Source organism: Coccidioides posadasii, chromosome 1, assembly GCF_018416015.2.
Source record: "Coccidioides posadasii str. Silveira chromosome 1, complete sequence".
Taxonomy (NCBI): Eukaryota; Fungi; Ascomycota; class Eurotiomycetes; order Onygenales; family Onygenaceae; genus Coccidioides; species Coccidioides posadasii.
Genome location: NC_089407.1, coordinates 2,369,511 through 2,396,519, shown reverse-complemented (window position 1 = coordinate 2,396,519; position 27,009 = coordinate 2,369,511). Strand labels below are relative to the sequence as shown.

The following is a 27,009-nucleotide window of genomic DNA, read 5'->3' as shown; positions in this document are numbered from 1 at the left end:
ATCAACATGAGAATCTGAGGAAAATCTCAAAAATGCACAAGAAATTCTTAAGAATTATCTAAAGAAAAGATAAAATTACAAGAAGACAAACAAACCTACATACAGGAAGAAAGGTAAACATGACACAAAATAAACATAAAGACCACAACACACCTACAAAATCAAGAATTTAACAGCAAGAAGGTATACCACAAGAGTATCTGAGACACAGTCACAACAGTGGTGAACCAGCTATAGATAAGCAAGGCTCAGGAGTTACAGATACATTTGGTACAACAACAGACAGAACCATAACAGAAGACACAGTCATAAAGAAAGACATTACAGATAAAGAAGTATGAAGAGAATAAAGTGTTTCTACAACACCTCAAAAACCAGAAAAAACAATATTAGTTAGATAATTAATAGAAGATGTGAGGTTAGCCTAAGCAGTAGTTAGTCTGAGAACAAGTAAGATGGTATAGAAGATCTATAAGATTAGTTTCCATGCTGTCTTGAAGAGCTTGAGTTCCACTCATCAAACAAGTTGTAAAATAGTCAAGCAAGACTCAGACATTTGCAACTTTATTTTCTATCTAAGAGAGAACAGTACAAACTGGGCTTGACAAACAAGGGAACTCAGACAGACTGTTTTTGATAGATTCCATCTCAGACACAAGGTCCACAGTCTTGGCTACATGATGTGAGGCAGGACAACAACATTTTATGGAAGGTTCTTTGACAGTAGAAGTGACCTGGCAGCAGTAATATTTAGCAGCTTCTGAGTCAAGCCCACAAAATTCACACACAAGTATACTCATGTACTTGATATTGTACAGACAATGTGAATCAGCTGCATCAAAACTATAGTATTCTTCTTAAAGTCACAAGAGCTGACAAACTAGTTCAATGGTGGATTCTGGAACCTACAGCTATGTCAGAATAACAAGAAGAACAGATGAAGACATACTTATATTACAACAGATACAGGTTTGACATTCTAAATAATAAGAACAAGATTTCTTCTCAGTATCTTATAGACAAGACTCATCTTTATCCAGACAGTCCATAAACATCAAGTAAACACAGACAGAGCACAGAAGAGTACCTTCTTCATTATATATAACAGGATCTTTCAACAACAATATTATAACAAGTTATAAAACAAACAAGAAACAATATCTGAGCCCAAACAAAGCAGAAGAAAAGAAGAAAGAAGAGAGCCAGGAACTCTCTATTTATATCTGTTATAATGCACCAAGGTTACTAGTCCCACAACTTGTTGATAAACAACATGACAACAGACAACAGACAATATAGCAACCAGACAAGCAAACAAACAAAGAAACAAGTACATGACAAAACACTGGACTTTCATAATAAAATAATTGCTATCCTATAACAAAGAATGTCTACTGCAACCAGCAGTAATACACATGCAGGATGTCTATATAGACAAGCAGTGAGTAATGCAGAAGCTTACATATTCAAGAACCTACAATGCTCCACCAATGATAGGGGAGCTATAACAACATATGAAAAACCACTTCAGTGGCCCTATATCTCAGAGTTCAAGGCCTCTGGAGGGGGGGATAGTGTTATGAATGTAGACCTAGACCAACCAAGCATCAGACAACATCAGATGTTCAGGGGTATTCACATAACCCCAACACTGAACATATAAGAATCACACAATTCATATGGATCATGGGAACCTCAGCATTCAGTCTCCAAGTGAGGGGACCTCTACATTTTACACACAACTCTCTCCCATCAGTTGTGGGCATTGTACCTACTTAGCTCTTTCATATCCCTAATCCTGGGAAAACCTATGTGACCTACAACTGGTTCCCCTAACAGAATGAGAAAATCTTTATTTATATTTGTATTATAATATACTAAAGTTACTAGTTCTATAACTTGTTAATAAACAATATAATAACAGACAACAGATAATATAGTAATCAGACAAGCAAATAAACAAAAAAATAAGTATGTAATAAAACACTGAACTTTTATAAAAAAAAAACAATTACTGTTCTACAACAAAAAAGTCTACTATAACTAGTAGTGATATGCATGTAGAATATCTATATAAATAAGCAGTAGAAATGCAGAAGCTTATACATTCAAGAATCTATAATACTTTACCAATAATAGAGAAGCTACAACAACAATATATAAAAAATTACTTTGATAGCTTTATGTCTTAAAGTCTGAGATCTCTGAAGAGAGAGATAGTGTTACAGATATAGATCTAGACTAACAAAGTATTAGATGATGTTAAATATTCAGGAGTACTCATATAACTCTAACTCTGAATATATAAGAATTATATAATTTATATGAATCATGAGAACCTTAGCATTCAGTCTTCCAGTTAAAGGACTCTTACATTTTACACATAACTTTCTCCTATTAGTTGTGGGCATTGGACCTACTTAGCTCTTTTGTACCCTATTCTGGAAAAACTCATGTAATCTATGACTGGTTCTCCTAACAAGTCTATACAAAATTTGATTAGTTTGACTCTTCTTTATAAATTTAATATAATAGGACTGAGAATTCTGATTCTATAAGTCTAGTTTCACTATAGACCTGGCTGAAACAGAAAATAGAAGTTTAGCTTCTCTGCTAGAATAGAATGTAGGATATAATTTTCTATTTAAGAATGGGACTGGGAAATAATTTATAGAATAAAAATAGAAATGGGACTTCAAGCTCTTGAGTAAGATGGGACATGGGACTGAGATTTCATATTTGGAATCCTGGCTGTTTCTAAATTCAGGATCACCTTCAATGCGAAATAGGATCCTGTCCTGGTCCCAAATACCAGCCTATTCTGAATTCTATATATTTTAAACCCTTTATACATGCATTGTAAATATATGGTTGATCTATGGTTTCAAGCTTGCAATCTGTGGTTCAACAGGTTGCATCAGATAAATATTTTCTGATGGTTGCCTGAAAAGCCCATTTTTCCGGTATGGCGACTTGGTATGGTCACGTGAATTGGACAGCTGCGATGACTAATCACGCTACTAGAGTGCCTGACATCAGCGGATTCCGTGACCAGGCGGAGGCCTGCGAACCGCAACGGAGCTCTGGGATACTCAAAGGGATGGCAGATCGTATTACGACCTCTCCACTCTCCAAATAACTTCTCATCTTCCTCTTGCTACTTTCATAGCCGAATCTTTTCGCGAGGACCGTCCGTTTCCAATTCCAGACATGGACGACTCGGAGCACCGTCTCTTCCGCTTCTCCAAACCAGGATGGCTGAATAGCGCCAACGCTCGCACTGCAGGTGTTTATTCCTCCGGTGCTCTGGTATGTATCTGGCTTTCCACTTTAAACAGCACTTCAATCCTCTTCCTCCTTTCCCGTGTCCGCCCGTTCCGTTCGATTCTGGTGCTGTTTACCGCGCTCTAATTCATTCTTCCAACTTGATAGTTCTCCCTCGGATTTTTCTTCTTCATCGATGCGGCGGCTTTTTCCCATAGCTCCAGAAACGGCTCTGTCGTTCACATCAAATTCGTCGACTGGATCCCCGGTATCTGTTCTTCGCTCGGGATGCTTGTGATCAACTCGATCGAGAAATCCCGGTTAACCGCAGATAGCCTTAGCTACTTTGGTAGTGGGGTAGCTTGGAAAGTGCGATTTGTATTATTTTTAGGATTCGCGTTGCTGGCTGGTGGTCTAGCAGGGAGCGTGGTATGTTTTTTGAAATGTTGCTTAAGCATATTTATGTGAAACCCTGGTCAATGCTGACCGTGTTACTAGACTGTTATGGTTCTTAAGTATATCATTAAAGGATACCCGTTGCAGACGCTTTACTTTGGAATTGCCAATGTGATTGCGAATGGCTTGATTATGGTCAGGTAGGACTCTTTCCTTTTACTTTTTAATTTCAGTCTTTGTCGTTGAGAAGAATTTCGGACAGCTGACATTAATGTCGCATAGCTCTGCGGTCCTCTGGATTTCGCAAAACATGGAAGATGACTATACATACAGTCTTGCGCTCTGAGTTTAGGACTGATATGCCTTTACCGCCCTCGCCATGCTAATATCCACTATCTTTGCTTTGTCCTTTTGTGTACATCCGCTCTCTCTTGCATTCGTTAAAGATGACCTTTTATGTCCGGCTGTCACTCTAAGTGTATTTTTGCGGAGCATTCGGAGTTTGCAGGCGTTCCGTTCAGAGCTTTGTATACTCTAGTTTCGGATTTTAAACACCATTGAAAACATATATACTCATGGATTACTGATAAACTTGTGCCTGGTATTTACATTCAGCATTTATTCGAGCAGCTCCTCAATAACTCGAAAATCAGTGTCTAGCGGAAACCAGCTGGTTTATTGCCGGTAACATCACATCACATCTCCTTACAGAGTACGGAATACCATCTCCTTGGAATGACCCAACGCCCAAAGCAGCAATGCCGTTCACCCATCTAATCAAAATGCAATGATTTCTTTTGCCCAACCTCCTCAAGCCCATGATGCAAATATAGGAAATACGCAAAACTTTATATATGTGAAAAGTAAATAGGAGAAGAAAAAGTTGTCATGCAGGAATCTCTTTCAATTTATTCATAATCGCATCTATACGGTCCATGTCAGCAGCGTTCATCTTTTCACCCTCGGAGACATAGTCAGCTGGCAAAAGTTTTTGCAGCTCATCAAGTGAAGGTTGGTGATTCCGCACGGCAGATGATAATGCATAAATGGCCTTGCGGCGAACAGTTGTATCCGGATCCGTTTTTGCCAATGAGAGCAGTTTGGGAACCGCTTTAAAGTCGAGAAGCTATACGTCCACCCTGGTTAGTGATTACACGGAGGACAGAGAAGAAGGCGGGCGGGGGGCGAATCAAAGGTTGTCGAGCAAACCCACCTTATTTTGTGCCATCTCATTGTTCTGCACCGCCGTCCCAATACACCACGCCGCCATCTTTCTCATCTGCGGCTCCGCATCGCTGAGCGCCTCTACCAGCGGCGTCCACAGCCCCAGCACCCCCATATTATTCGCATTATCAAGGTTCTCAATCAATTGCTCAAAGTTGTCGAATGCGATGAGCTTGTTTTCGAGCGTGGCGAAGTCGTCGCTGACCACTTCCATGGCGGCTTTCATGAGGTCTGCGTCGGAGGGGGCATTGCTAAGCAGGCGCTGGAGAGCCTGTGTGTCCAGGCGGTCGAGGGAGCGCTCTTGTTTGACTTGCTCTGGATCGTCGGGCTGAGCGGGCACGGAGTTTTCGATACTCCATTTGAGGAGGTTGTTCATGTGAGAGTCCATGGTGTCTTGTTCCTTTTTGCTCTTTCTTTCTTTCTTTCTTTTTTTTTTTTTTCCAGTTTAGATTCTTCGTAGATGCACTTGATCTTCCCGGGCTTTATCAGCGGAACCTGGATTGAACTGAGAGGAAATTAGGAGTGAAATACGGTGGTAGGTTTGTTTAGCGGCGGTCAATTATTTTTCGATGATGGCATGGACGAAGAGGCTCAAACGTGGAAGCTTATCGAAGGTCATAGCGGCATCTAGAACGCCCGACCAAGCTAAAAGGATTCGACCAGGACGCACGTCCGTCTTGATGCCACCATGGAGCTATATCTCCGTCGTTTCTACGGAGTACCCTGTACGGAGTTCTTTTCTGTTATGCGGCGAGGCTGCTACAGTAGGGTGTGTCTATTATTAACTTTCTTTGTGGTCTTGCCAATCCGTGCTCCGCTGTTACATACCCACCACGGCGAAACTGTGCTCATTTCAAGGCTATCTGAAGCTTTTGCTCTATCTGAGGTGGTTGAAAGAAGGTTCTGGGCTCATGCAATGGTTAATCCCTCCCTCCCCTGCAGGGAAAATGCTGCGTTTCACTTGAAAACAAAATGGATGCTTGTTTCCAATTACCCCCCGCCTCCCCTGCTCTCAACTTCCACAGAGCTAGGCTTCTGGCCAGATAATTTGCTTTCAGCTAGCCGTCCGTGGCAGTTAGTAACTTTGGTTCCCACATGCCGAATTAACTGAGCAGGCGCGGGCATCGGCCATTGTCATTCCGGGGGAAAAAAAAAAAAAAAAGAAAAAAAGAAAAAAAGAAAAATATCAACGCAAAGCCGCGTGCTAGACAATTTCATTAAGCAGTACTCTATGGTCACCAGAGGATTGTAGAGCCGCGATATTCCAGATGGGGCCCAACAAAAGCAAAATAAACGGCCCAGCAAGGGTTCTGCGAATCAAACAGCCCAAAATTCCAGTTCCCGACGGTATAAAATAGCCTGGGAGGGGTAAAATCCAATGGTGCCTGACTGGTCTTTCAGACGGAGGCATGCTACATAATTTTGGACGAACCGCTGCGGTCACACATGGGTGCATGTTGCGGTGGAAATTTCCCTTCCTCACTACGTCGGCATGGGATGAATTGCGCGCGCGCGTCTCCCAGCGTAAACCCGCGAGCACCACGAAGGTCAGCCGACTGGTGCTCTCCAACCTCAGGGACTTCGCGATGGGTTTTGCCGATGCCTGCGGCTTAGGGTCTTCTGCAAGTCCTTGGATAGAACCACGAGTTGCCCGCGCCAAGAACTTTTTGTTTCTATTTTGGCGCACACGCGTCGCTTGTGCCACCGGAACCATTGACTTCGAGATGGTGGAGGGGCAATCCAGGGCTGCGAGGGGCCGTTTATCCTCGTGGCGAAAAGAGTCCTTGGTACGAATGATGCCGGTTGAGCGAGGCAGACGGATTTAAATATTTTTGCCTGAGAAAGTACACGTATGTGGTATCCGCAGGTCTGAGTTGGCCGAATTGGCGAGCTGTCAGGGAAATCTGTAACAAGTGTCAGCTTCTTGAACATTTTGAGTTTCGGGACTCTCAGCAGTGCTTGTGGAAGCTTATCACGTAAAAAAATCTCGAGATGTATCGGTAGAACAGAGAGATAAAAAAAAGGTACCCTGGACTCGAGAGATAAAAAAAAAAGGGGCACCCTGGACTCGATTGGATTCTTCGAATGCCACTCATTCCAGCTGCTTGATGCTGGAGGCACCAGCATTCCGGTGACTTGAACAATGTACGTGGGCCGGGCTGAGGTGGGTTTTTGTAAGAAGCTGGGCCTCCCGTATCTCCGGGGCCGCACAGTCCGTGCTGCGCTGGCCTCTTGCTGGGGAAAATCAAGGCGGCAACATTCTCGGATCGGGGAGCGGGAAGATGTCGTCGTCACGCAAAAAGACAAAGCAGTCACAAGAGCGGGAAAGAAAAGAAGAAGAGATGGAGCCTGGAGGAATTGCTGTCGCCTGGGGATTGAGAGTGCGTAGACACGACAGAGACAGCGCTGTCGCTCTGTGGTGAACCGTGCGTGTGGGAGTTTTTGCTGGGTTTTGACGAAGTACTGAGTACACAGGGCGGCGGTGGGAGTTGCCCCTGCTGGCCAAGTCACCAGTACCAAGCCACGCAAGACGGCGAGCTACTAGTACATAACTTTAACCTTCCCCTCTCCGAGCCCCCTTCCAACCCTTCAAAATTCTGTGTCTTTCTCTCGTCGTCTCTCGCTCCACTTCATCTTCCTTCCAACAACCCATCAACCACAAACCACAACAAACCCCCCCCCTTCGACCACCATCCACCACCCTTCCCCATATTCCACCATCTCCCCTTCGCGCTCCCCATCTTTCTTTTCTCTCGCCTGTACAGTACGCCGCTGCTCTACAGGCTCTCCTTTTGCTGCTTCGATTCACAACGTACATTTTCAGTAATCTTTAGTTTGCTTTTTCGCCGTCTCCCACCACCATGGAAGGTAAGGCACCCTGGACCTCAACCTGGGTCTCGCCCAACGTCTCCCCAATCTGCATCGCGTCTCGACGCTGAGAACTGAGGGCTAACATCGTCTCTCCGGCCGCTACAGAAGAAGTTGCTGCTCTCGTTATCGACAATGGGTATGTCTCCTGCCCCTTGGGCGCCCGCCCCGACCGACCGACCGTCGTCCCAGTTCGCTCCCACTTCCACTCGCACCTCAGCCCCACCCTCCCCCCAAACCGCCGACACGATCCCCCATTTCCCACACAGGACGCTGTTCTCTGCTGCAGATGTGTGCTGACGCTTCGCTTCTAGCTCTGGTATGTGCAAGGCCGGTTTCGCCGGTGACGATGCTCCGCGAGCTGTTTTCCGTAAGTGCCTCCCCAACACAAACACTCAGGTCTTTCATCGAGTATTATACCAACCCTTGACTCTGCCATCAACGAAAACTAACGCAGCTCACAGCATCCATCGTCGGCCGTCCTCGCCATCATGGGTAAATACACACACACCCCCCCCCCCCCCCCCCCCCCCCCCCCCCCCCTCTTCGCTTTTTCAATCCAATTTTGAACCGGCAGATCAAACTTACATGTGTTTCCAGTATCATGATTGGTATGGGCCAGAAGGATTCCTATGTTGGTGATGAGGCACAATCAAAGCGTGGTATCTTAACCCTCAGATACCCAATCGAGCACGGTGTCGTCACGAACTGGGATGACATGGAGAAGATCTGGCATCACACCTTCTACAACGAACTGCGTGTCGCCCCCGAGGAGCACCCAGTCCTCTTGACCGAGGCTCCGATCAACCCCAAGTCCAACCGTGAGAAGATGACACAGATCGTGTTCGAAACCTTCAACGCCCCCGCTTTCTATGTCTCCATTCAAGCCGTTCTCTCTCTCTATGCCTCCGGTCGTACCACCGGTATCGTGCTTGACTCCGGCGACGGTGTCACCCACGTTGTCCCCATCTATGAGGGTTTCGCTCTTCCACACGCCATCTCCCGTATCGACATGGCTGGCCGTGATCTTACCGACTACCTCATGAAGATCTTGGCAGAGCGTGGATACAGCTTCTCCACCACTGCCGAGCGTGAAATCGTCCGTGACATCAAGGAGAAGCTCTGCTATGTCGCTTTGGACTTCCAGCAAGAGATCCAGACCGCTTCCCAGAGCTCCAGCTTGGAGAGATCCTATGAGCTTCCTGACGGTCAAGTCATCACTATTGGCAACGAGCGATTCCGTGCCCCCGAGGCCCTGTTCCAGCCAAGCGTCTTGGGTCTCGAAAGCGGTGGTATCCACGCCACCACCTACAACGCCATCATGAAGTGCGATGTCGACGTCCGAAGGGATCTCTACGGAAACATCGTCATGGTAAGACAGCCCGCTTCGAACCCTCCTATTTGCTTCACACAGTTCTGTCTGTGCGCTAACCTTGTATGTAGTCTGGCGGCACAACCATGTACCCCGGTATTGCCGATCGTATGCAGAAGGAAATCACTGCTCTTGCTCCTTCGTCGATGAAGGTTAAGATCATCGCTCCTCCAGAGCGCAAATACTCCGTCTGGATCGGTGGTTCCATCCTGGCCTCGCTCTCCACCTTCCAGCAAATGTGGATCTCCAAGCAAGAATACGATGAGTCTGGTCCTTCCATTGTCCACCGCAAGTGCTTCTAAGGTGTTGTGCGAATTCGGGAGTAAAAGGTTTTAGGAGAATCACCAGCCAATATCTTTTCGTGACAAGAGGCCTGTGGCAACTCTTAGTCAAATTTGGGTTGATTAGGTAGAGGCGCCATTACTCCATTCTCGAGCCCATTATTTGTTTCCTCACACACTCCACGGTATCGAGTTTAGCTAGCCGTTGTTATCCAACAGCTTTATCTTAAAGTCTTTATTCCCTTGCAAAAAATATTTCCTCTTAACTTCTTTGTGTATTTCAAGCTAGTCAAAAATGGAAGTTTCCAAATGGTCTCGCACTCCTTTTAAAAAAAGACTGAGGCATAGAGAGTACTGGGTTCAGATCCCCACAAAGGCACTATCAATTGATATTACGCTATGTGCCCATTTTACGTTGTAGCCTTGGAAGGCAGTAGTAATCTCATCCATTTTGAGAATATAGCCTCCATTTCTTGAACCAATACCCCTTTTTTACAAATTTAACCATCCAAGTGCTTCATGCTATAAAGGTAGAACCAGTGGAGTGCTAGCATAGTGAGATATCACAGCTGCAAAAATGGTTTCCTATCTTTGCCTAGAATGCCTCAAAGTCATCTTGCATGCTGTCCGAAGAGTGAGAGGGTAACGCAGGAGAGGAGTGAATACATCAACGGTTCTCATCAAGCTAAATTATTATAAGACTATATAGAGTAAAAACATAGCGGTAGCAGTAGCTGTTAGTACAAAGGATAACCACTCCCGGAACATTGGTTGAACGGAACCCCAAACACTCCCTCCTCTCCCTGTTCAAACTTCAACTTAGGGTGAACGTGGCGAAACTAATTGATCTCTTCATTCGAGTACTTTTGGGCGAACATCCCAAGGGCCTTCAGCGTAAAGCTGAATTTGTAGTTCGGGTAGGTGATCATGGTGCTCTTGTTGAAGACGCCTTCGATGGCTTCCTGCTTCCACTCGCCATTGGGCTGCTGTCTGTCCATTATCAGCTTGACACCGCGTCGCAACGGCTCGACATCAGGGTAGCCGGCGTTCATCAGGCCAATCAGTGCCCATGCTGTCATCACGACCTGAGAGCCTGAGGGGTGTTCGATATATTCGTGTCTCTCGCAGGACTGTTATTGTATAGAGTAGTCAGTTTGATGGATGGATGCTTTTGGGAGAGACTGGGAGAAGGGGGAAGGGGGTGGTTCTATGGAGTGAAATGCGAAGAAAAGTCTCACCCTATAACTCTCACTCCAGCCACCATCTGGACGCTGTTTGGAAAGCAAGAACTCGCATCCGCGCTTCGCGTGCTCGCTAGTTGCGTAGGTTTCGCCCACTAGCGAAAGACTCTCCAATGCAAACATGGTGGCATAGGTGAAACAAATGCCCCAGTTACCGTACCAACCCCCATGGGGATACTGTACCGTCTTGATCCAGGCAACAGCACGGTCGACAAAGGAGCGAATCTCCGCAGCTCGGTAGTCTGGCCAGTAATGACTGAATAACGAGAGTGTTGTCACCACGGCTGTCGTGCACTCCGGATAGTCGTACTCGACCATGATGTTCTCAAACACCTCTGCAGCGTTGAGCAATTCAACCCAGTGAGGCCCTCGTCTCCGCTCATAAGATGCACAGCCACCAGTGCTGTTCTGGTAGGTCAAGAGTACATCAATGGCGTCGAATATACGTCGATCCTCGAGTAGCTGGGGGATTCCTGGCGTCTTTTGCAGTAGGATAACGGATTTCAGAGCTTCTGCGACACAATCACTGACTGGATATCCCTGCCATCGGTTGCTGAAAGCCCAGCCGCCCTTGCGAGGATGTCTGTATTCTCGATACTGGCGTGGGACTTCTTCTCTTATCTGCTGGTCATCCAGGAACTGAAGAGCCTTGAGTAGCATCGGACGCCATTTGTCGTCTTGCGCTAGGCCTGCTTCGATAACGGCCTGGATAGTGAAGGCTGTGTCCCAGCACTGAATTCCGTTGGTTCCGTTGCAGAACATGCCTTCATGATTCACCCACATATTTTCCGCGATCCCTTGACGAGCCTGCTTGAACTCGTACGAGTCCGGCCCCTTGCTAGCAAAGTACACAACCATGTTCATCGGGCCGTTCGCAGGAGCCAGTCCCAAGTAATGAGTATTCTCGCTTTCCATGTCAACCATCTCGGCAACCCACCTCTCGGCCTTGTCCGCCAAAAAGTTCGGCCTGAGGTACGGCTGCCACACGTTCACCAGCACCCAGTTTGCCGTGTTCAAGAGCCATGACTTCGGATGAAAATTATCAATATTAGAAATCGAGTTTCTGTGAGCGGCCCAGTTTATTTCTTCCCAAGGCTGCACGAACATCTCCTTCCGCAATTCCCGAACGAGCTCGGTCTCCCTCATCACCCATCGCTTTGAATACAGCCACGACATAGCCAGATAGATGTATCTGATGTGCACCCACCAGCGCCATGGGTGGAACGGCAACCAGTCCGGAAGTAGCCATGCCTCTGGCGGACACGGGTTAACAATATCCCACTTCACAACGCCCATCAGAGCCAACCAGAATTTGGTCCAATGGGGCGCGTGAGTGGCACCTCCCAGCCTGTGCAGGGTTCCGCGCGCCTTGACCATAGCAGGGTGGTCTGCGTCGACGCCAACGATGCGCAGAACCGCGTAGTTGAAGGCAGTTCCGAGCACGCTGCTCTCTGCCTCGGTGTGAAGCCCCCAGCCGCCGTCTTCAGGGTTGGCACGAGCAAAGAGATAGTTCTTGATCTCGACACGGTGGGACCAGGGAATGGGCGTCTCTGTCACGTACCATGTGATGACAACGCCTGCAAGAAGGAACATGGGACCGCCATACTCGCATGCCCAGTTGCCGGGGGGTAATTGAAGCTTGGAGAAGAACGAAAGGCCGTTGTCCACAGCTTCCAGAGGCTTCTTGGCCTTCGGAAGATCAGGCAGGTCCTGGTACGGGTAGTCAATTAAAAGGTAAACAGAGTGTTGAATGAAAGAGTTGTGGTCGTTTTTTTGAACTTACAGTTGGGAGGTTCAGGTACCATCGGTCGGCAAGCGTCTGCGGCCATTTCTTTGCCTCCTCTTCGTCTAGGTAATGCCACGATTGCCGGCCCTCGACAGCACGCATTCGCCATAGACGGGGATCGCTTCGAGCTTCAGGAAATCCCGGATCCATAGAGCCATTGGAAACACCATTGGCGTCGGAATGTTCGGCTAACGCGGACGTACGCGCAGCCTCTCCCGGCATTGCTGTTGGGAATGAGCGCGTAAGTTGTGTAAAAGTGCACACAGGCAACCAACTGCCAAATGATTATAAAAGCCACGAAAAGATCGATTCTTCAGGCTGCCTATCCATGCACGGATTATTGATGAAAGCCTGTGGTTTAACTACGGGGGTGTCGAGCAGTTGTGGGCCGGCACGCGCTGTTGATTGAAACCGCCTTCCACGGAGTACCCCTAACAACGAACTAGTTAACTAGTAACCTGGCTAACCAACTACTAAAAACCAACTTACTAGCGGCTCAGCAGGACCAGTTCACAATCCAACCGAGCCGTTATCCGACCTTCTTGCAATATCGCTTCCCATCCTTGTTACACGAAGGCAGCACGGCGAGGTCTACACATAGGTAACACATATGCAGATGAAACGGTTCCGACTTGTGTGTTGGCCCGGAGTCACCCGAAAAAAAAGACTTCCCTCTTCCGAATGAGTAACATGAATGAGAATGGCAAGATATTCAGACATATGTGTAATCAGGGGATTCTCAGTCAAATCTCATGGTAATTACTGATGTAGTTATCATTTATTAAAGAGCAGAAATTTCTTCTAGTTATAGAGTCGAGACATTGGCGAAAACCTCCTAGTTAAGTACCCGTAAATGAAACCCAGTGCTAAAAAAAAATGCTGATGATGAACATAGAAAAATGGGGGCAAGAAAAGAAAAGAAAAGATAGGTGAGACAAAGCTGCCGCAGAACCTCCCCAAGGGGTATATATGCGCCGGAGACATTTAAGAAGTCATAATCATCTAGAAGATCTAGTCTATACTTTATGCGTTGCTTCTCGTTGTTGTTGTTGTTGATCTTGCGCACTGTTGAATTTTCCCAGTGGGAATTTGATGAAGGTTGTCTCTGGCAACATGATACCAGATGAACCAGCGTAGAAGGCCAGGAATGCGCAGACCACCGAGACCGCACCGCCGGTCTTATTAACCGCGATAGCAGCATCCGGGTGTTCGGTAGCGATGAAATTTGCGAGCGAGAGGAAGAAGAAAGCAAGGACAAGAGTCGTGAAGACCGAGACGATGGCGATGTTGGTTCGGAGAGCGGCCAGGAGGAACAGGAAAGTCAAGAAGCACCACAGGATGAGATAGATGGCGATGGCGAAGGAGAAGGCGCGCTCGTCACCCTTGTAGGCTGCCTTGATCCCGAGTGTGGGAACGTGGAACATGGCGTAGCTGAGCCAGAATGCACCGTACGAGATGTGCACGGTGGTACCGAAGGTGTTGCCAACGCGGAATTCCATCAGGCCGGCAAGGAGTTGCGCTAGCCCACCCATGAAGATGGCAAGGCCGAAGATGGCAGCGTCCGGGCCAATGTCGCCTCGTGGGTTGCTACCAGGGAGACTATTTCAAGCAAGATCAGTGTGAGGACTCGCCACCAAAACATATTTGGCTTCCTCAGTGTCATGGCTTACCCTGCACCGCATTGATAGAGCCCCAAAACGAAAGTGGTAATTGCAAAAGACAGCAAACCCAGTGGACCGGGGTTGGCAAGCTTCTCGAAGGGAGGATGGGGCACCTGCGAAACTGTGAAGAGCCGCGGTTGCTCGCCATCTTTCACCAAGAAAGGGCTTTGATGCACGCTGGAGTTCCCATTCAGGGACCCGGTGTCGTAGAATTGCACCCCCTGTCCTAGAGCAGGAGCCAGTCCATTCTCGCTATGGTGTTCGAAAGACATATTTTTGTTCTTGAGACTAATAGTTCTCGAGGCAGCCGAAACGGGACCTGACCTGAAGCTTTGTCGGGAATGAGGAACGGAGGAATAAAGAAAAAAGAAAGGAGAGAGAGAGAGAGGGGATGATGGGAGGGAGGAGGACGGGGATAAATGTCAGGAATCTCGCCGTTTAAACCCTCTCCGGGCTTAACGCAATTAGAATTTCCCCAGTTTTACTCTTGCGATATCCTTGGTTGAACGCATCGCCGGAATTTAGTGGAGATTTTGAAAAGATACGGCATTTTCCTAACAAAATTCCCGGGGGTACTCCGTAAGAAACAGAGTGAGGCAAGGCCCAAAAGAAGATTTCTAGTGCACTGCGCGGAGTCTGGGTCGAGAATCTGGGAAATGTCCATTGGCCACCCGTGGGTGGAGGCAAAAGCGTCTTTTTCGAGTGTTATCGGCAGGCAATTTGTTGAGCGTCTGCTAACTCTCGTTGTAGACAGCGGCTACGGGAAGAATCTTCGGGTAATTGAAGATGATGGAGATGATGCCTGGCAGGTCGTGCACGATGGTCTCTTGAGCATAATTGAGGCGGAATATTCGCCCGAGCGGAACTGCGACTCTAAAACGAGGGTCATAGTTGATAAATGACCTGGGGTATGGAGTACTCCATACTCCATACTGCGTCCATAAAATGTATCCTCCCCGTCCATCCACTGGCCACTGTGGAGATCTCGTGCTCTCCGCGAGAGTTGCTGGGGGCCACTCTCATCTGGATCAGTTACAGAGTACAGTCGCCCTCAGCGTGTGCCTTTTCGGCGGTGTTTAATGGAAGCTTCCCAGTATTCCCAGGTGACGTGATTAGGTAGTTTGTCACAGACCCACGTTACAAGCAGATCAAGGCACCACACTCTGCCTGGCTAAACCACTCCGATTTTTCGTCGCAGATCATGTTGAAACAAGAGCTTTGTAGACTGGCTATTCCCTACTTAGGCATACATCGTAAAAAAGGCCGCCGTGTTACCACGTGTAGGCCTGCGGGACGCCGGATGTCCAAGGGCATCACGGCTTGTCAGGGAAAGCTTCCAGAACGGCCACGTCGAAAGCGTCATCCATGGGTCGAGCAGCACCCTGAAGGAACTCATGTGGATATTTCTCGGGGACCTTGCACCTCACCAGGCGGAGATCGCAAACTTTGAAAGGGCTCGTGCAACCTGCGCGGATAGAAGTCCCAAGGAACCTTCACATGTGGCAACAACGTGAGATGCTTCTCCTTTTTTTTTCCCCTTTTCGACTTACCATCTCTTATCAAAGGTGGTGAGATATCCGCGCTTTATATTTCGTAATCTGCAGAAACAATAAATTCTGAAATGTGAGCAGTATCCGTTGATAAGGGTGTCTTGTCTCTCCCTACGTCGCCGGCCATTTTAAAGCTTGAAGAGAACTGGGTCAGATCCATGGGGCTCGGACCGGATGTGTGGATGCCAGTCCATCTGGGTCGGCATATTCAGTCGGCAATGGTTCGTCGTGGGCATATCACGTTCTCCAGCTCGCTCACTCACCGGACAGGATAGACGTCTGGATGACATGTACTCACCAGTGCTCACTGTGGTTTAAGAGTCCTGATACGCTGGCGCGCAGAGGCTCCGGCTGGGTTTCTGCGTGCAAGCGGCGGTCGGATGGCGTTTTGATCGACGACTAGTGAGCCAGCCGGCCGGGCGGGAGGAAGTTTTAGCGAGTTTTACATAACTAACCAACTAGTTAGTTTAACTAGTTACTCCGTGGACACTAGCTAAGTACGGAGTACATGGTTAACTAGTCAGTTAGTTCAGTGCGCTAACCAACTGACCAGTGAGTTAACGAACTGACCAGTCAAGAGCTTGGACGGAGCATTTCACTCGCCAAGCGATTCTAAAGCTTCCCGGCGGAGCGGTCGCCGAACTGCCCAACTCTCTACAGCGTCACGCGGTCACGATCTTTCGGCGCAGTAGTGTTTGGGATAGGGACGGAGGTCGGAGTGGGAGTTTTTAACTATCCAGATGGAGTTTCAGGTTTGGGGAAAAGAGCTATAGTTAACTGCCTGACTAACTAGTTAACTGTTTAGAGAACGTTCATGAATCGAGAAACAAAGCCAATACAACAAAGGTCGGCCATATTTCTCGTAAGACACAATAACTAAGCCATATTCATGAAAAGCCAAAGTTGGGCCCCAACGTGAAACCAAGGTTGAAGATACAACGGAAAGGGGCTAGTTAACTAAGATGTACAAGTTGAAACGAAAGACGGGCATAGCAGTGATGCAGGCAGCTAGCAGCGGGTTTTCCAAATCAACTTGGCATCCCATTCTTGAGGTTATCATAGACCGACTCGGGATAGCTGAGCTCGTTCTCGCGCTGCTCAAGTTTGCCGGTACCTCCCAATCCGTTGACGACCTGGTTGGTGCATTGACTATTAGTATGTCATATCCTAAGCCGCCAATGCAAAGCACTTACGGTTCCAACGAGACTCTCATTTCCTGTCTTGTCGCTGCTGCTCTCCCACCACATTCCACCTCCCATTCCATTCTTCGTAATGTACTCGGCCTTCTTGCCCGCGATCTTAACTGTATCATAGCTGATCAGGTAGCGTTTGTTCTTGTCATAGCTATACGACGCAGCGATATCCTCAAGTTCGGTAACCTGAGCGCCTTGCTGCGGCATGTCTTTGTAGTCCCAGACACCGTTCTCCCAAGAACCTCCGCCAACACCGTTGAAGCTAGTGCCGATCCCATCGGTCGAGGCAAATGCTCGCCCATAGAGTGGCATTCCGAGGACGATCTTATTGGCTGGGACACCTGCTTTGATGTAGTCCTTGACGGCCTTGTCACTGCTAAAAGGTGTGGACTCTGGCTTTGTTGTCGAAGGGAAAACGTTGGACATGTGGCCAGACACTTTGTCCCAGCTGCCGCTGAAGTCGTAAGCCATGAGGTTCCAAAAGTCAAGGTACTTGTCCATCTCGGCTAATTTCAGCTTGTTGTAATTCTGGGGACCTATAGCATGTATTAGGACAGGATTTCCCAGAACACACGGGTGGGCTTGCTAGACTTACCTGCCGGTGAAGCAATAGTGAGCAAGAATTTCTTGCCATTCGGGTGTTTTGCGGAGTACGCGTCGAGTGCCTATACTTTTAGTCAACAATGTATATGTCTTTGTTTTCCCGTTTTGGAATTTGATCATACTTCTCTACATGCTTTGAGTAACAACACAAAATCATTCGCCTGCTTCTCATCTTCGGGGTACTGCTCTCAAGTTAGAAATCGACCCCAAGAATTAATAGCATTCCTTTAAGATGGGGAGAAACCCCAAGCTTACCTCCCAATCGATGTCAATCCCATCAAAGCCAAGGTCCTTCATCAACTTCAGAGATGTGTCAGCGAATTTCTTCCTGCCTTCCTCCGTGCTAGCCGGGGTTTTGAAGTTGGGGGAATACGTCCATCCTCCAATCGAAAGCAACGTCTTCAAGTTCCGGTTGTTCTTCTTGAGCAAGTACATTTGCTTGATACAGCCGTAAACGTTGTTTCCCGGCTCGTCCCATTTGTCACCGGGGTAGTGCTTGTCGGTATCTGCCCATGTGTCGGACAGGTACACCTCTCCTGACGGGCGGATATTTGCAAAGGCGTAGAGTATGTGAGTGAACTGATCAGCCTTCAAATCTTGCGGGTTATGACCACGTCCGTAGATCGCCTGGATGTCGTCAGTAACAACCGTCACGGCCGTCACGGTCGAAAGAGTAAACATAAACCTACCCAGTTCACAAAATAAACAACGGAGCGAAAGCCACCTTCCGCCGGAGCCTCGGGGACTGGATAATAATTGGGCATACTTGACATCGAAGATGCCTGGACAAGAGTTTGGAGAGTAAGTAAAGCGCCAATAAGGAACCTCATTGTGAGATGGAATCTGTCGTCGATCTTGATAATGAAAAAGTGACCAGGAGAGAGGATATAGCCCCAGCTATATGTGCTTTGCGCGATTGATATATATATTCACAAGAATACAGAAGAGGAACACATCTTAGGGTAAATATCAAACCAGGTAATATACAATACACCTGACCACTAAGACATCACGCAAGCCCAATGTAGAATGAGGCCTCATAGAAGGTTTCAGCAGGGATTAGCCGGAGCAATGGATAGATCTCGCGGGTGGCAGTGTAAGCAGGTTAATGCAATAGAGAGATCGAATGCAAATGGTCTTTGCCCTCGATGACGGGTGCATCTGTCAGATGGTGGACGATCACCCGCCTGAGAAGTCAAGGTGACCCGCAAGAGTCCGGAGTGGACCCGTTTGGCAAAGAGTAGATGCGCGCGTATGTATGGGGAAACACAAAGGGGATAAAATCAAAAAAAACGCCAAAGGGTAATATGTGCTATCACTGCAGAAGTCTTGATGGACAACATCCATCCTAACGGGTATCGGCCATGCCACAAAAAAAAACGGTAGGATGTCCCACGATGGAGGAGCTCAATCGTGGCCCCGAGACCACGATTGGATTCTAGAACCGCTGCAAATTCACGTTTGAATATACATCTGCGTGTTTCTGAAAGCCAGATGACCAGAGGGATAAGACAGATGCAATCATCTGTCTGAAGCTTTTTCCCGGTTGACCGCCAGAGAACGGTCTTCAAGTAGCCCTTCGCAGTTCCAACAAATCCTCTTTGCCGGTCCAACTACGCAACGGGGGGGAAAGGAGGCCTGGAGGACGCCATCCCTTTCCGCCTCCCACGCGCAAGTGCCTGCCGCTATGACCACCTTCACAGCGTTGTGGGTTGGAGGTGATCTGAGCATGAGATGCCATGAGAACCTTGAACTTCAGAATTTTTCTTTCTGGGTAGGACAACAACGAGCAAATATTAAACTTTGGGTTCACCAGCAGTACTGTGCCATCCACGAAGGCCTTGTGGGTCGAAGAAATCTATGGATCGAAGAGGAGGATTCGTCACAAGATGATGTCGACATAAGAGATGTGTCACATTCCTTGAAAATAGTTACAGGCAGACAGCCGGTTTTCTATGTGCTGGGTAGCTAAATGTGTATATAGTGCAAGCACTCTGCATCTCGCTAGTTGTCGCCTTGCAGCAGTGAAGGGCTCTCTAAGCAGTTAGCAGAGAGTAGTCACGTCGGTGGGAGTAAGACTCGAGCAGTGTCTGGACTCATAGCTCGACTCGAACATCGGGAGCCAAAATGAGGCCCGTTCCAGTTGACATTCGAAGTCGCGGGCCGGTTTGGAACGCCTGGTTAAACCCTTAAGTAATCTAGGTACGACTGTGTCACATCATGCCCGAGCATGGGTCCGTTCTGAAGAAAAAGCTCCGTGACCGATGTTTCTGGTTGAGTTATCGCTGTCAAGGTGGCAAACCCCAGTGTCAACCGATCGTTGCAGAAGATCGACACCAGTTGTGCCCACAGGGCGAATATGTAAGAGTCATCAAATCCGGCAGTCTTTCGCAATCAGAGTCTGCTCAAAAAGTAAAGAGAAGACAAAAGGGCCCCGAGCAGCTGGCTTCTCCCTGGATACGTACGTATATCATCGACGGGATGCCATGGACCGACCATACTTGCGTTTGCCCTCCGTCCGGCCGGCGCAGGGTGCTGCCAACCTCTCCCGTGCTCGGACGGTGGTGTAGGAATCCTCGTGAGGAGTCGTGCGTTTGTGACAAGAGCTGACCTGCATCTGAAGCTCCGACGTGCAGCCCTGTCGGCGACAGGGAAACATTAGCCGGGCCAAGCAAGGGCCCAGACAGGTCGCGAACTTCACCCATACCATCTGACAAGACAAGGGAAGCACGTTAACTTCTTCCATTTTTGGCGAACGACAGAGCGGACCTGAGCCCAAACTTAAAGCCACGAGATACTTTAACGTTCACCGTCCCATCGCCCTCTCACCGTATCGAGGCGGCTGCTGCCATAGACCGACGACTCTTGATGGACAATCAGGGAGATTCCAATTCATCTATGGAGTACGGAGTGCTCTGTGCATTGCATCCGCTAAATAGGCGAATGCCCGCTGTTAACTACTCGAATAGTTACTCCTAACTTTTCCAAGCCTTTTTTTTTTTTTTGGCATTTAGTTACAGACTCCGACGTTCGTCAACCATCCCGGCCATTACTTTCGTCAAAACTTAACCATCATCACTCAAAAAGACGCTTTCACTCATCCCATGTATCCAAGTTCTTAAGCACGCATCCTTCCTTGGACTTATCGCCCTTGTCGGTAAGGGATCCAATAACGAACACCTTTTCTCCCTGCTTTTCCATGTAGCTCTTGATATTGCCTGCCTCTTCCGCAGATACCACCATGACCATTCCGATACCGTTGTTGAGGGCTCTGCCCATTTCAGCTGAACTCACATTGCCCGTCTTCTTGAGCCACTTGAAAACACTGGGTAGCGGCCATGTGGTAACATCAATCTCGGCGCAGAGGTGGTCTGGAAGCGCACGAGGAACATTTTCGACCAAGCCACCACCGGTGATGTGCGCGAGGCCTTTGATAGCACCGGAGGCGAAAGAGCCAAGGGCCGAAAGAAGAGGTTTAACATAAATTCTGGTAGGTGTTAGAAGGGCGGCACCCAAAGATGCTGCAGACGTTTCGAATGGCGCTGGATCCAGGTAGGATAGACCTGACAGGTCCACGATCTTGCGGATCAAGGAGTACCCGTTTGAATGTGGGCCGCTACTGGATAATCCCAGCAGCACATCACCGGCTTTCATCTTCTCTGTAATAGGCAAAATGGCATTTTTGCTTGTATCAATGGCTCCGAGAGCAGCTCCCGCTGCGTCATAGGCGGCATCGACGAAGAGTCCGGGCATTTCAGCTGTCTCTCCACCGACTAGAGCGCACCCTGCTTCAACACAGCCATCTGCAACGCCGGAAACGAATGATGCCGCGGTTTCAACGTCAAGCTTCCCACAGCTATAGCAATCTAAAAATAGTAGCGGCTCAGCGCCTTGCACGACCAAGTCGTTAACATTCATTGCGACCAGGTCAATGCCAACGGTATTGTGGGTTTGCATCTCATGTGCGACTTTGAGCTTTGTGCCCACGCCATCTATGGCAGCGATCAACGTAGGAGAAGCACTGTGGAACCCGGAATTGCAGTCTGCGAGTGAAAACGCACCACCGAATCCGCCAATGACAGCATCGGAACCCGGCCGTTTAGTCCGCGCGACGTTGGCTTTGATTCGATTCACCAGCTCGTTTCCAGCGTCTATGGAGACACCGGCTGAGGCGTAAGTTAGCCCCTCCTTCTGGGAAGAGGAATCTCTAAACGCGCGGTGAGCAATATCTTTGCGATAATACATGCCCTGGAAATGAATGGTTGACATGCCGGAATATGCCTTCTTGACTGCATCTTCTAGGGTACTTGACGTTGCTGTTGCAGCGATAACTCGGCCGCCAGAGGATTTCAAGTGGTTATCAACCATGGTTGTGCCAGCATGGAAAACCAGTGTATCTGATGCCGGAGTATCAAGGGTGATATCTCGGCCTTTTGCATATGACCCGGGGTAACCTTCAGCTACTGCGATGACAGTAGCCGCGAATTTGGGTTCGACCTTGATGGTGACACCATCAAGCCAGTGCTCTGTACAAGCGACCATTACTTCGGCAAGATCTGTGTCATTGCTGAGAAGGGGGAGTAATGTCTGGGTTTCGGGGTCTCCGCCACGGACGTTGTATTCAAGGACCTTTGGTCCATTTTTCGTCATCATCAGTCCGGTAAAGAGAATACCAACGAATGGGAAACCTGATGCGAACTCAGCTGCTCGTCCCGAAAAAGGCGTATGACGGCTGGAACATACCTTCTTTTCTCATTCCATCAATACTAGGCTTCACGATCGTCGTGTCGATTTCTGCGATGACTTCTTTCGAAGCGATGCGAGTAGGAGCATAACATCCCATTCCTCCCGTATTTGGTCCTTGGTCACCGTCAAAGATTCTCTTGTGATCCTGGGCGGGGGGGAGAGATCGAATGGTATAACCGTCCGAAAAGGTTAGTACGCTCAGCTCATCTCCCTCTAAAAATTCTTCAATGACAACCTCATCTCCTGCTTCGCCGAACTGTCGATCGAGCATAATCTCTTTCAAGGCCTGCAGGGCTTCTTCCTTGTTTTGGGGCATAATAACTCCTTTCCCGGCTGCAAGCCCACTAGCCTTGATGACAACATCATGGTCTATGGAATCTAGATATTCACATGCAGATTTATAATCGTTGAAATTCTGATACCGAGCGGTTGGGATATTGTGACGCTGCATAAAATCCTTAGAAAAAGTTTTGGAGCCCTCCATTCGGGCTGCGGCTTTTGATGGGCCAAAGCATCTTATGCCAACTAAAACACCACGAGTCAGTTCTGTGTTCATGGGGAAAGTAACCCTCGACGACTCGGGTTCCAGTTCGCATAAGCCCTACCTGCCTGGAAATACCCCTGGATCCCATCAACCAGGGGAGCCTCCGGCCCGGGAACGACGAGATTGACATTCTCTCTCTGAGCGAAGGAGACCAAGCCCGGATAGTCGTCGGACTTGATCGCAACATTTGATATTTTGGAAGACGCCTTTGCTGCGGTGCCTCCGTTTCCGGGAGCACAGTAAACGGCGTCAACCAGTGAAGACTGGCTAAGTCTCCATGCTAAGGCGTGTTCTCGACCACCGCTGCCGACGACGAGAACACGAAGTCTTTCCTGGAGCATATTGGGTCTGCTCCTCCAGAAGATACTACGGCTCATTATCAGAAATGACTCATTCACCGACAAACGCGTGATATCCCACGCAAAAATGATAGCAATTGGAATAAGTGAATCATAGAACGGCAAGCGTAAGACATTGACAGCTCCTTTGGAGAGAAGACTTGGAACCGCATTGCGGGAAGATATTCGTCGTGGTCTCCTTACAATTAGGGACCAGTTTAAATCATACAACAGCCCTAAAGAAATCCTGAAAGATTCAAGGAAAGGCGCAAAAGGGCAAGGGCAAGGCAGCATACCCGTGAAATCCAAAAGGTATGGAAAACAAGATCACGGCTAATTGTATGAATTTGAACGTGTGGCATGACTCGATGAGGGGTGCGGGGCCATTTCGAGCATCTCTCGAGCTTGGGATGATCGACGAGGTGTGGGAAAAAAAAAAAAAAAAAAGAAAAGAAGTAGAATGAAAAGGCAGACTCACATTACACTTCCACAGTGACTGGTTTGAGGAATCAAATAGAACGCCGCACGTTCAGCTGCTTTACATGCGACTGTCCTTGCTCAAGGTGGGATGAGTGCGCGGCACTGAATTATCTTTTTTTTTTTTTTTTTTCTCTTTTGACTTTTTTTCGTCATTGTGATCCGGCCGTATCGGTACGGTATGGAGACAATTGCTTTCCGTTGTTATATGGGTATTTGGCGTATTTGTTTGTACGATAGTGTCATTTATTGATATCAAGTGGTTATCAGTGCAGTACCACCACGCGGTGCAGACACACATTGGTCTACCGTCTGACCCTGCTTTTCAGATCCGAAACCACTGTCTACTTGCATAAAAGAACAGACCCAGTCTTAACTCAACCTCTTCCTACTTCGTCCGGGAATTGAAACTGCGCCAGCCCGCTCAAAGTCTCGCGATGGCAACAAATGTGGATGACATAAGCATGACCTGCCGATAGTGCCAGTCCAGAATCGGCTAGCGGGCCCCTTCCGCCGTCTTGGCGCCCAATATCGCCGCGTCTGTTTTTTGCGCCCGTTCAGGAAAAAAAGTCTCGTCGGAGCCGCCAGAACAACTTTCACAACAATTGCAATCGCGGCTTTTGCTGGTCCATATCTTCTCCTTTTCCCCGGACTCCCTCTCGTCCTGTCTGTTCTTTCTTGCGGTTCTTGTCTTCTTTTCCTTCCTTTTCTTTTCATTTTCCGTGCGTGGTTTTTGGCGTCCCTTTGGTTCCTTATCCTAGCTTGAAGCTCAAGCTCCTTTTCGATTTCTCCATTGCACCCCGTTCGTTTTCATTGAAATGTTTAGAAAATCCCTTCAAGCCGTTGCAAGGCCGTCCCGCTCATACGTTTGCCTTTTTTGTTTCTCTCGCACCTTTGAACGTTCATTTATCGCGTCGAGCGCTCGCCGTGAGCCCGCAGCCGATGTTCATCCACGCTCTGACCGGAAGGACGGCTTTATTCTTGATACTGCGCCTGTGAGCCATGGAGCGACGAAGTCCGATAAAACTAAGTCCTCCATAAGTCGTCTGCGCCGGGGTGATAAGACACATGTGAGTTCTGCTTTTGTCCCATCTTACTCTGAAGCTCGATCCATGTGCTACGTTGGAGGCTTGATTTAGGACTACGTCGTCTTTGACCAGAGCCACGAAACTAATGTGTACAATTTTTCGCTAGACCTTTAAACCAAAAAATGGTAATCCGACCGGTAGAAGCCTTGAAGAACCATCGCACGATGAAACAAGTTCCGGCGTAACAACAGCCCTCAAGAAGAGAAAGAAGAGAAAAAAGGTGGAAAAATCGTCGGCTATATACCCTCCAGTGCGTTCTGTGCTTTCGGGAAGGGCCAGCCGGTATTTAACCGGACAAGAAAAAGAGGAAGAATATAGGCAGTCAAAGGACCATGAACGTGTTCCAGCGGATGACCTGTTGCGTTGCCATTCTGGGATTTTAGAGCCTTCAGAAGAGAGTATAAAAGGTAAGGAACCCGTATTCAACAGAGATCCTGTCAAAATTTGTGTGCCTAACAGCATCTAGCTCTGAATGTCGAATCTACGGCTGTGCCCACTCTTGCGTATAATTTAGATCGGGTGCTCTTCAAGTAAGTCTAAAAATCTGGTTAGCATTGTTGGGATCTTGGAGGCTTGCTAATACCTTGTAGCCCAGGTGTTTATCATCTAAGAGACCCAAGGTCTCGTGTGTATAATTTTGACCCTTACCTGAGCACTATCATGCCGGTATCCGAATTCGATTTTGAGGCGCTGGGTTCTTACATCACAAGTTCACGGGACGTTTTTCTTCGCGAAATGGCACAAAAGCATGGCAAAAAATATATTGGGTCGTCCTCCAGTATGACGGGAGTGCTTTCGCACTTCCATTTTCTTCTTTCTGCTTGGCGACCCCTTAAACTGGACACTCTATCTCAGCAATTCTCCGACACAATTCGCAGTTTCACCCGCCTGACAAGAGCTCCGGCTGCCGTGTTCTTGCGGTATAAGGGGGATGGGATTTATGCTATCGACGCCGATAAGGAATTTGATTCTGCCAATATTCTGATGAATCTAGGTAGATCGATGGAAAAGCTGCTTACGATGCCTACGGACGAGTATGAACGTTATCGGCGGACGAACGGTGAGAGGACCCCTCTGGGCGAGGCGGAGCCAGAAACATACCATTATTCAACTTGTGGTGATTTCTTGATGAGAGCACAGCTGGATGCTTATGATCCGCGCCTCCCAGGAACCGGCATGTTTGATCTGAAAACTCGCGCCGTGGTCTCCATTCGTATGGATGCCAAAAACCCGGATAAAGGGATTGGCTATGAGATCAAGGATCGGTTCGGGGATTATGAGTCTTTCGAACGAGAATATTTTGATATGGCTCGCTCAGCCTTCTTGAAGTACTCGCTCCAGGTCCGAGTGGGTCGAATGGATGGGATTTTTGTTGCGTTCCATAATACCCAGCGCATCTTTGGGTTCCAGTATCTGGCCTTGCCAGAAATGGACAGGGCCCTTCACGGCCAAGAAGACGTAGCTTTGGGAGATGCCGAATTCGTGCACAGCATAACGCTCTGGAACAAGGTTCTGAATGCGGCTACTGCCCAATTCCCGGAACAATCACTACGGTTCCATTTCGAGACTAGGGACGGCGTGGTCCCGTTTATGTACATTTTTGCCGAACCCGTGACGGAGGAGGAGATTGACGAGATACAAACTCGCAACCAGGAGGAGATCGAGAAAATCCAACACAAGCTTCTCTATCCTGAGCTATACGACAAGTCCGAGGGGGCCAGCGACTCGGTCGACGAAGAAGCTAAGCCAGCAGAGGAAGTCAAAGAGGCCGATGGTTCTGAAACCACCAGTCAAGTCTCTGACAAGCCTGTGATGGGAATGATTCTGCGCATCTGCAACAACGTGAACGGGCGAATTGTTCCGCGACCTGAGCGGTTCGTGGCGCAGCACAAGTGGACGGTCGACTACAATTTCGATATTATGTCTGAGACTCGCGGGAAAGCGCTTCTCGCGGCGTGTAAACGGCGTCGAGAAAAGTGCCTCTCAGACGCTGCTAATTCGCAGGACGGAGGCTATGGCCACCGCCTGTGGGAAATCAGCAGCAAGGGCCGCAAGTGGCGTAAAGCCCAAGATGCGCTAGATAAGAAGCATGGTATTGTCACTCTGAACGATTGATAGAAGTTCACTAAGTGGAGTTAACGGCGCAGTGGTATGGTTGAGTTGTTTGCTAGCATGAGAGAATAATGTGTCGGTCTTGGGTTCATGGTTTCCCGGCTGCTTCTATATTGGTAGTTTCTCTGAGAGGACTTTTTTTCTTTTCGACGCCACAAAAAAAAAGGGGGGTGGAATGAGGCATCTGTATAATAATAAGGCTTATTAGACGGCAAATACATATAATCGCGACTGCATAGTGACACCTGTTCAAACGATATCTGGC

General features: G+C 48.2%; 9 protein-coding genes across 9 annotated transcripts; 3 read left to right on the top strand and 6 right to left on the bottom strand.

The window, feature by feature from the left end:
* Positions 1-3,067: 3,067 nt before the first annotated feature.
* D8B26_000672 (uncharacterized protein) lies at positions 3,068-4,006 on the top strand (the record flags this gene model as incomplete). Its single annotated transcript, XM_003071037.2, has 4 exons — positions 3,068-3,309; positions 3,433-3,693; positions 3,763-3,860; positions 3,943-4,006. The coding sequence occupies exons 1-4, from the start codon at positions 3,211-3,213 to the stop codon at positions 4,004-4,006; spliced, it is 522 nt and encodes a 173-aa protein (XP_003071083.2). The 5' UTR covers positions 3,068-3,210.
* A 504-nt stretch (positions 4,007-4,510) lies between these two features.
* FES1_1 (hsp70 nucleotide exchange factor fes1) lies at positions 4,511-5,396 on the bottom strand. Its single transcript, XM_003071036.2, has 2 exons — positions 4,874-5,396; positions 4,511-4,786 (listed from the first exon to the last, which is right to left on the bottom strand). Exons 1-2 carry the CDS (start codon positions 5,270-5,272, stop codon positions 4,547-4,549), a joined length of 639 nt encoding a protein of 212 aa, XP_003071082.1. The 5' UTR covers positions 5,273-5,396; the 3' UTR covers positions 4,511-4,546.
* Positions 5,397-7,492: 2,096 nt separating this feature from the next.
* Positions 7,493-9,805, top strand: ACT1 (actin). Its single transcript, XM_003071035.2, has 6 exons — positions 7,493-7,752; positions 7,861-7,891; positions 8,067-8,122; positions 8,217-8,247; positions 8,353-9,124; positions 9,196-9,805. The coding sequence occupies exons 1-6, from the start codon at positions 7,746-7,748 to the stop codon at positions 9,424-9,426; spliced, it is 1,128 nt and encodes a 375-aa protein (XP_003071081.1). The 5' UTR covers positions 7,493-7,745; the 3' UTR covers positions 9,427-9,805.
* Positions 9,806-10,072: 267 nt separating this feature from the next.
* Positions 10,073-12,866, bottom strand: ERG7_1 (Lanosterol synthase (Oxidosqualene--lanosterol cyclase)). Its single transcript, XM_003071034.2, has 3 exons — positions 12,430-12,866; positions 10,644-12,356; positions 10,073-10,535 (listed from the first exon to the last, which is right to left on the bottom strand). The coding sequence occupies exons 1-3, from the start codon at positions 12,652-12,654 to the stop codon at positions 10,245-10,247; spliced, it is 2,229 nt and encodes a 742-aa protein (XP_003071080.1). The 5' UTR covers positions 12,655-12,866; the 3' UTR covers positions 10,073-10,244.
* A 315-nt stretch (positions 12,867-13,181) lies between these two features.
* Positions 13,182-14,569, bottom strand: D8B26_000668 (uncharacterized protein). The gene is made up of 2 exons (XM_003071033.2): positions 14,103-14,569; positions 13,182-14,031 (listed from the first exon to the last, which is right to left on the bottom strand). The coding sequence occupies exons 1-2, from the start codon at positions 14,363-14,365 to the stop codon at positions 13,449-13,451; spliced, it is 846 nt and encodes a 281-aa protein (XP_003071079.2). The 5' UTR covers positions 14,366-14,569; the 3' UTR covers positions 13,182-13,448.
* A 2,102-nt stretch (positions 14,570-16,671) lies between these two features.
* CTS1_2 (Endochitinase 1) lies at positions 16,672-17,354 on the bottom strand (the record flags this gene model as incomplete). Its single annotated transcript, XM_066123303.1, has 2 exons — positions 16,837-17,354; positions 16,672-16,776 (listed from the first exon to the last, which is right to left on the bottom strand). The coding sequence occupies exons 1-2, from the start codon at positions 17,335-17,337 to the stop codon at positions 16,672-16,674; spliced, it is 606 nt and encodes a 201-aa protein (XP_065979377.1). The 5' UTR covers positions 17,338-17,354.
* Positions 17,355-17,384: 30 nt separating this feature from the next.
* On the bottom strand, positions 17,385-18,269 carry CTS1_1 (Endochitinase 1; the record flags this gene model as incomplete). Its single annotated transcript, XM_003071032.2, has 4 exons — positions 17,385-17,501; positions 17,562-17,621; positions 17,695-18,066; positions 18,129-18,269. 4 exons carry the CDS (start codon positions 18,267-18,269, stop codon positions 17,385-17,387), a joined length of 690 nt encoding a protein of 229 aa, XP_003071078.2.
* Positions 18,270-20,313: 2,044 nt separating this feature from the next.
* On the bottom strand, positions 20,314-23,626 carry D8B26_000665 (uncharacterized protein). The gene is made up of 4 exons (XM_003071031.2): positions 23,546-23,626; positions 22,791-23,095; positions 22,183-22,710; positions 20,314-22,127 (listed from the first exon to the last, which is right to left on the bottom strand). Exons 2-4 carry the CDS (start codon positions 23,068-23,070, stop codon positions 20,533-20,535), a joined length of 2,403 nt encoding a protein of 800 aa, XP_003071077.2. The 5' UTR covers positions 23,071-23,095; positions 23,546-23,626; the 3' UTR covers positions 20,314-20,532.
* Positions 23,627-24,095: 469 nt separating this feature from the next.
* D8B26_000664 (uncharacterized protein) lies at positions 24,096-26,990 on the top strand. The gene is made up of 4 exons (XM_003071030.2): positions 24,096-24,614; positions 24,739-25,039; positions 25,099-25,162; positions 25,223-26,990. The coding sequence occupies exons 1-4, from the start codon at positions 24,363-24,365 to the stop codon at positions 26,745-26,747; spliced, it is 2,142 nt and encodes a 713-aa protein (XP_003071076.2). The 5' UTR covers positions 24,096-24,362; the 3' UTR covers positions 26,748-26,990.
* The last annotated feature ends 19 nt before the right edge of the window (positions 26,991-27,009 follow it).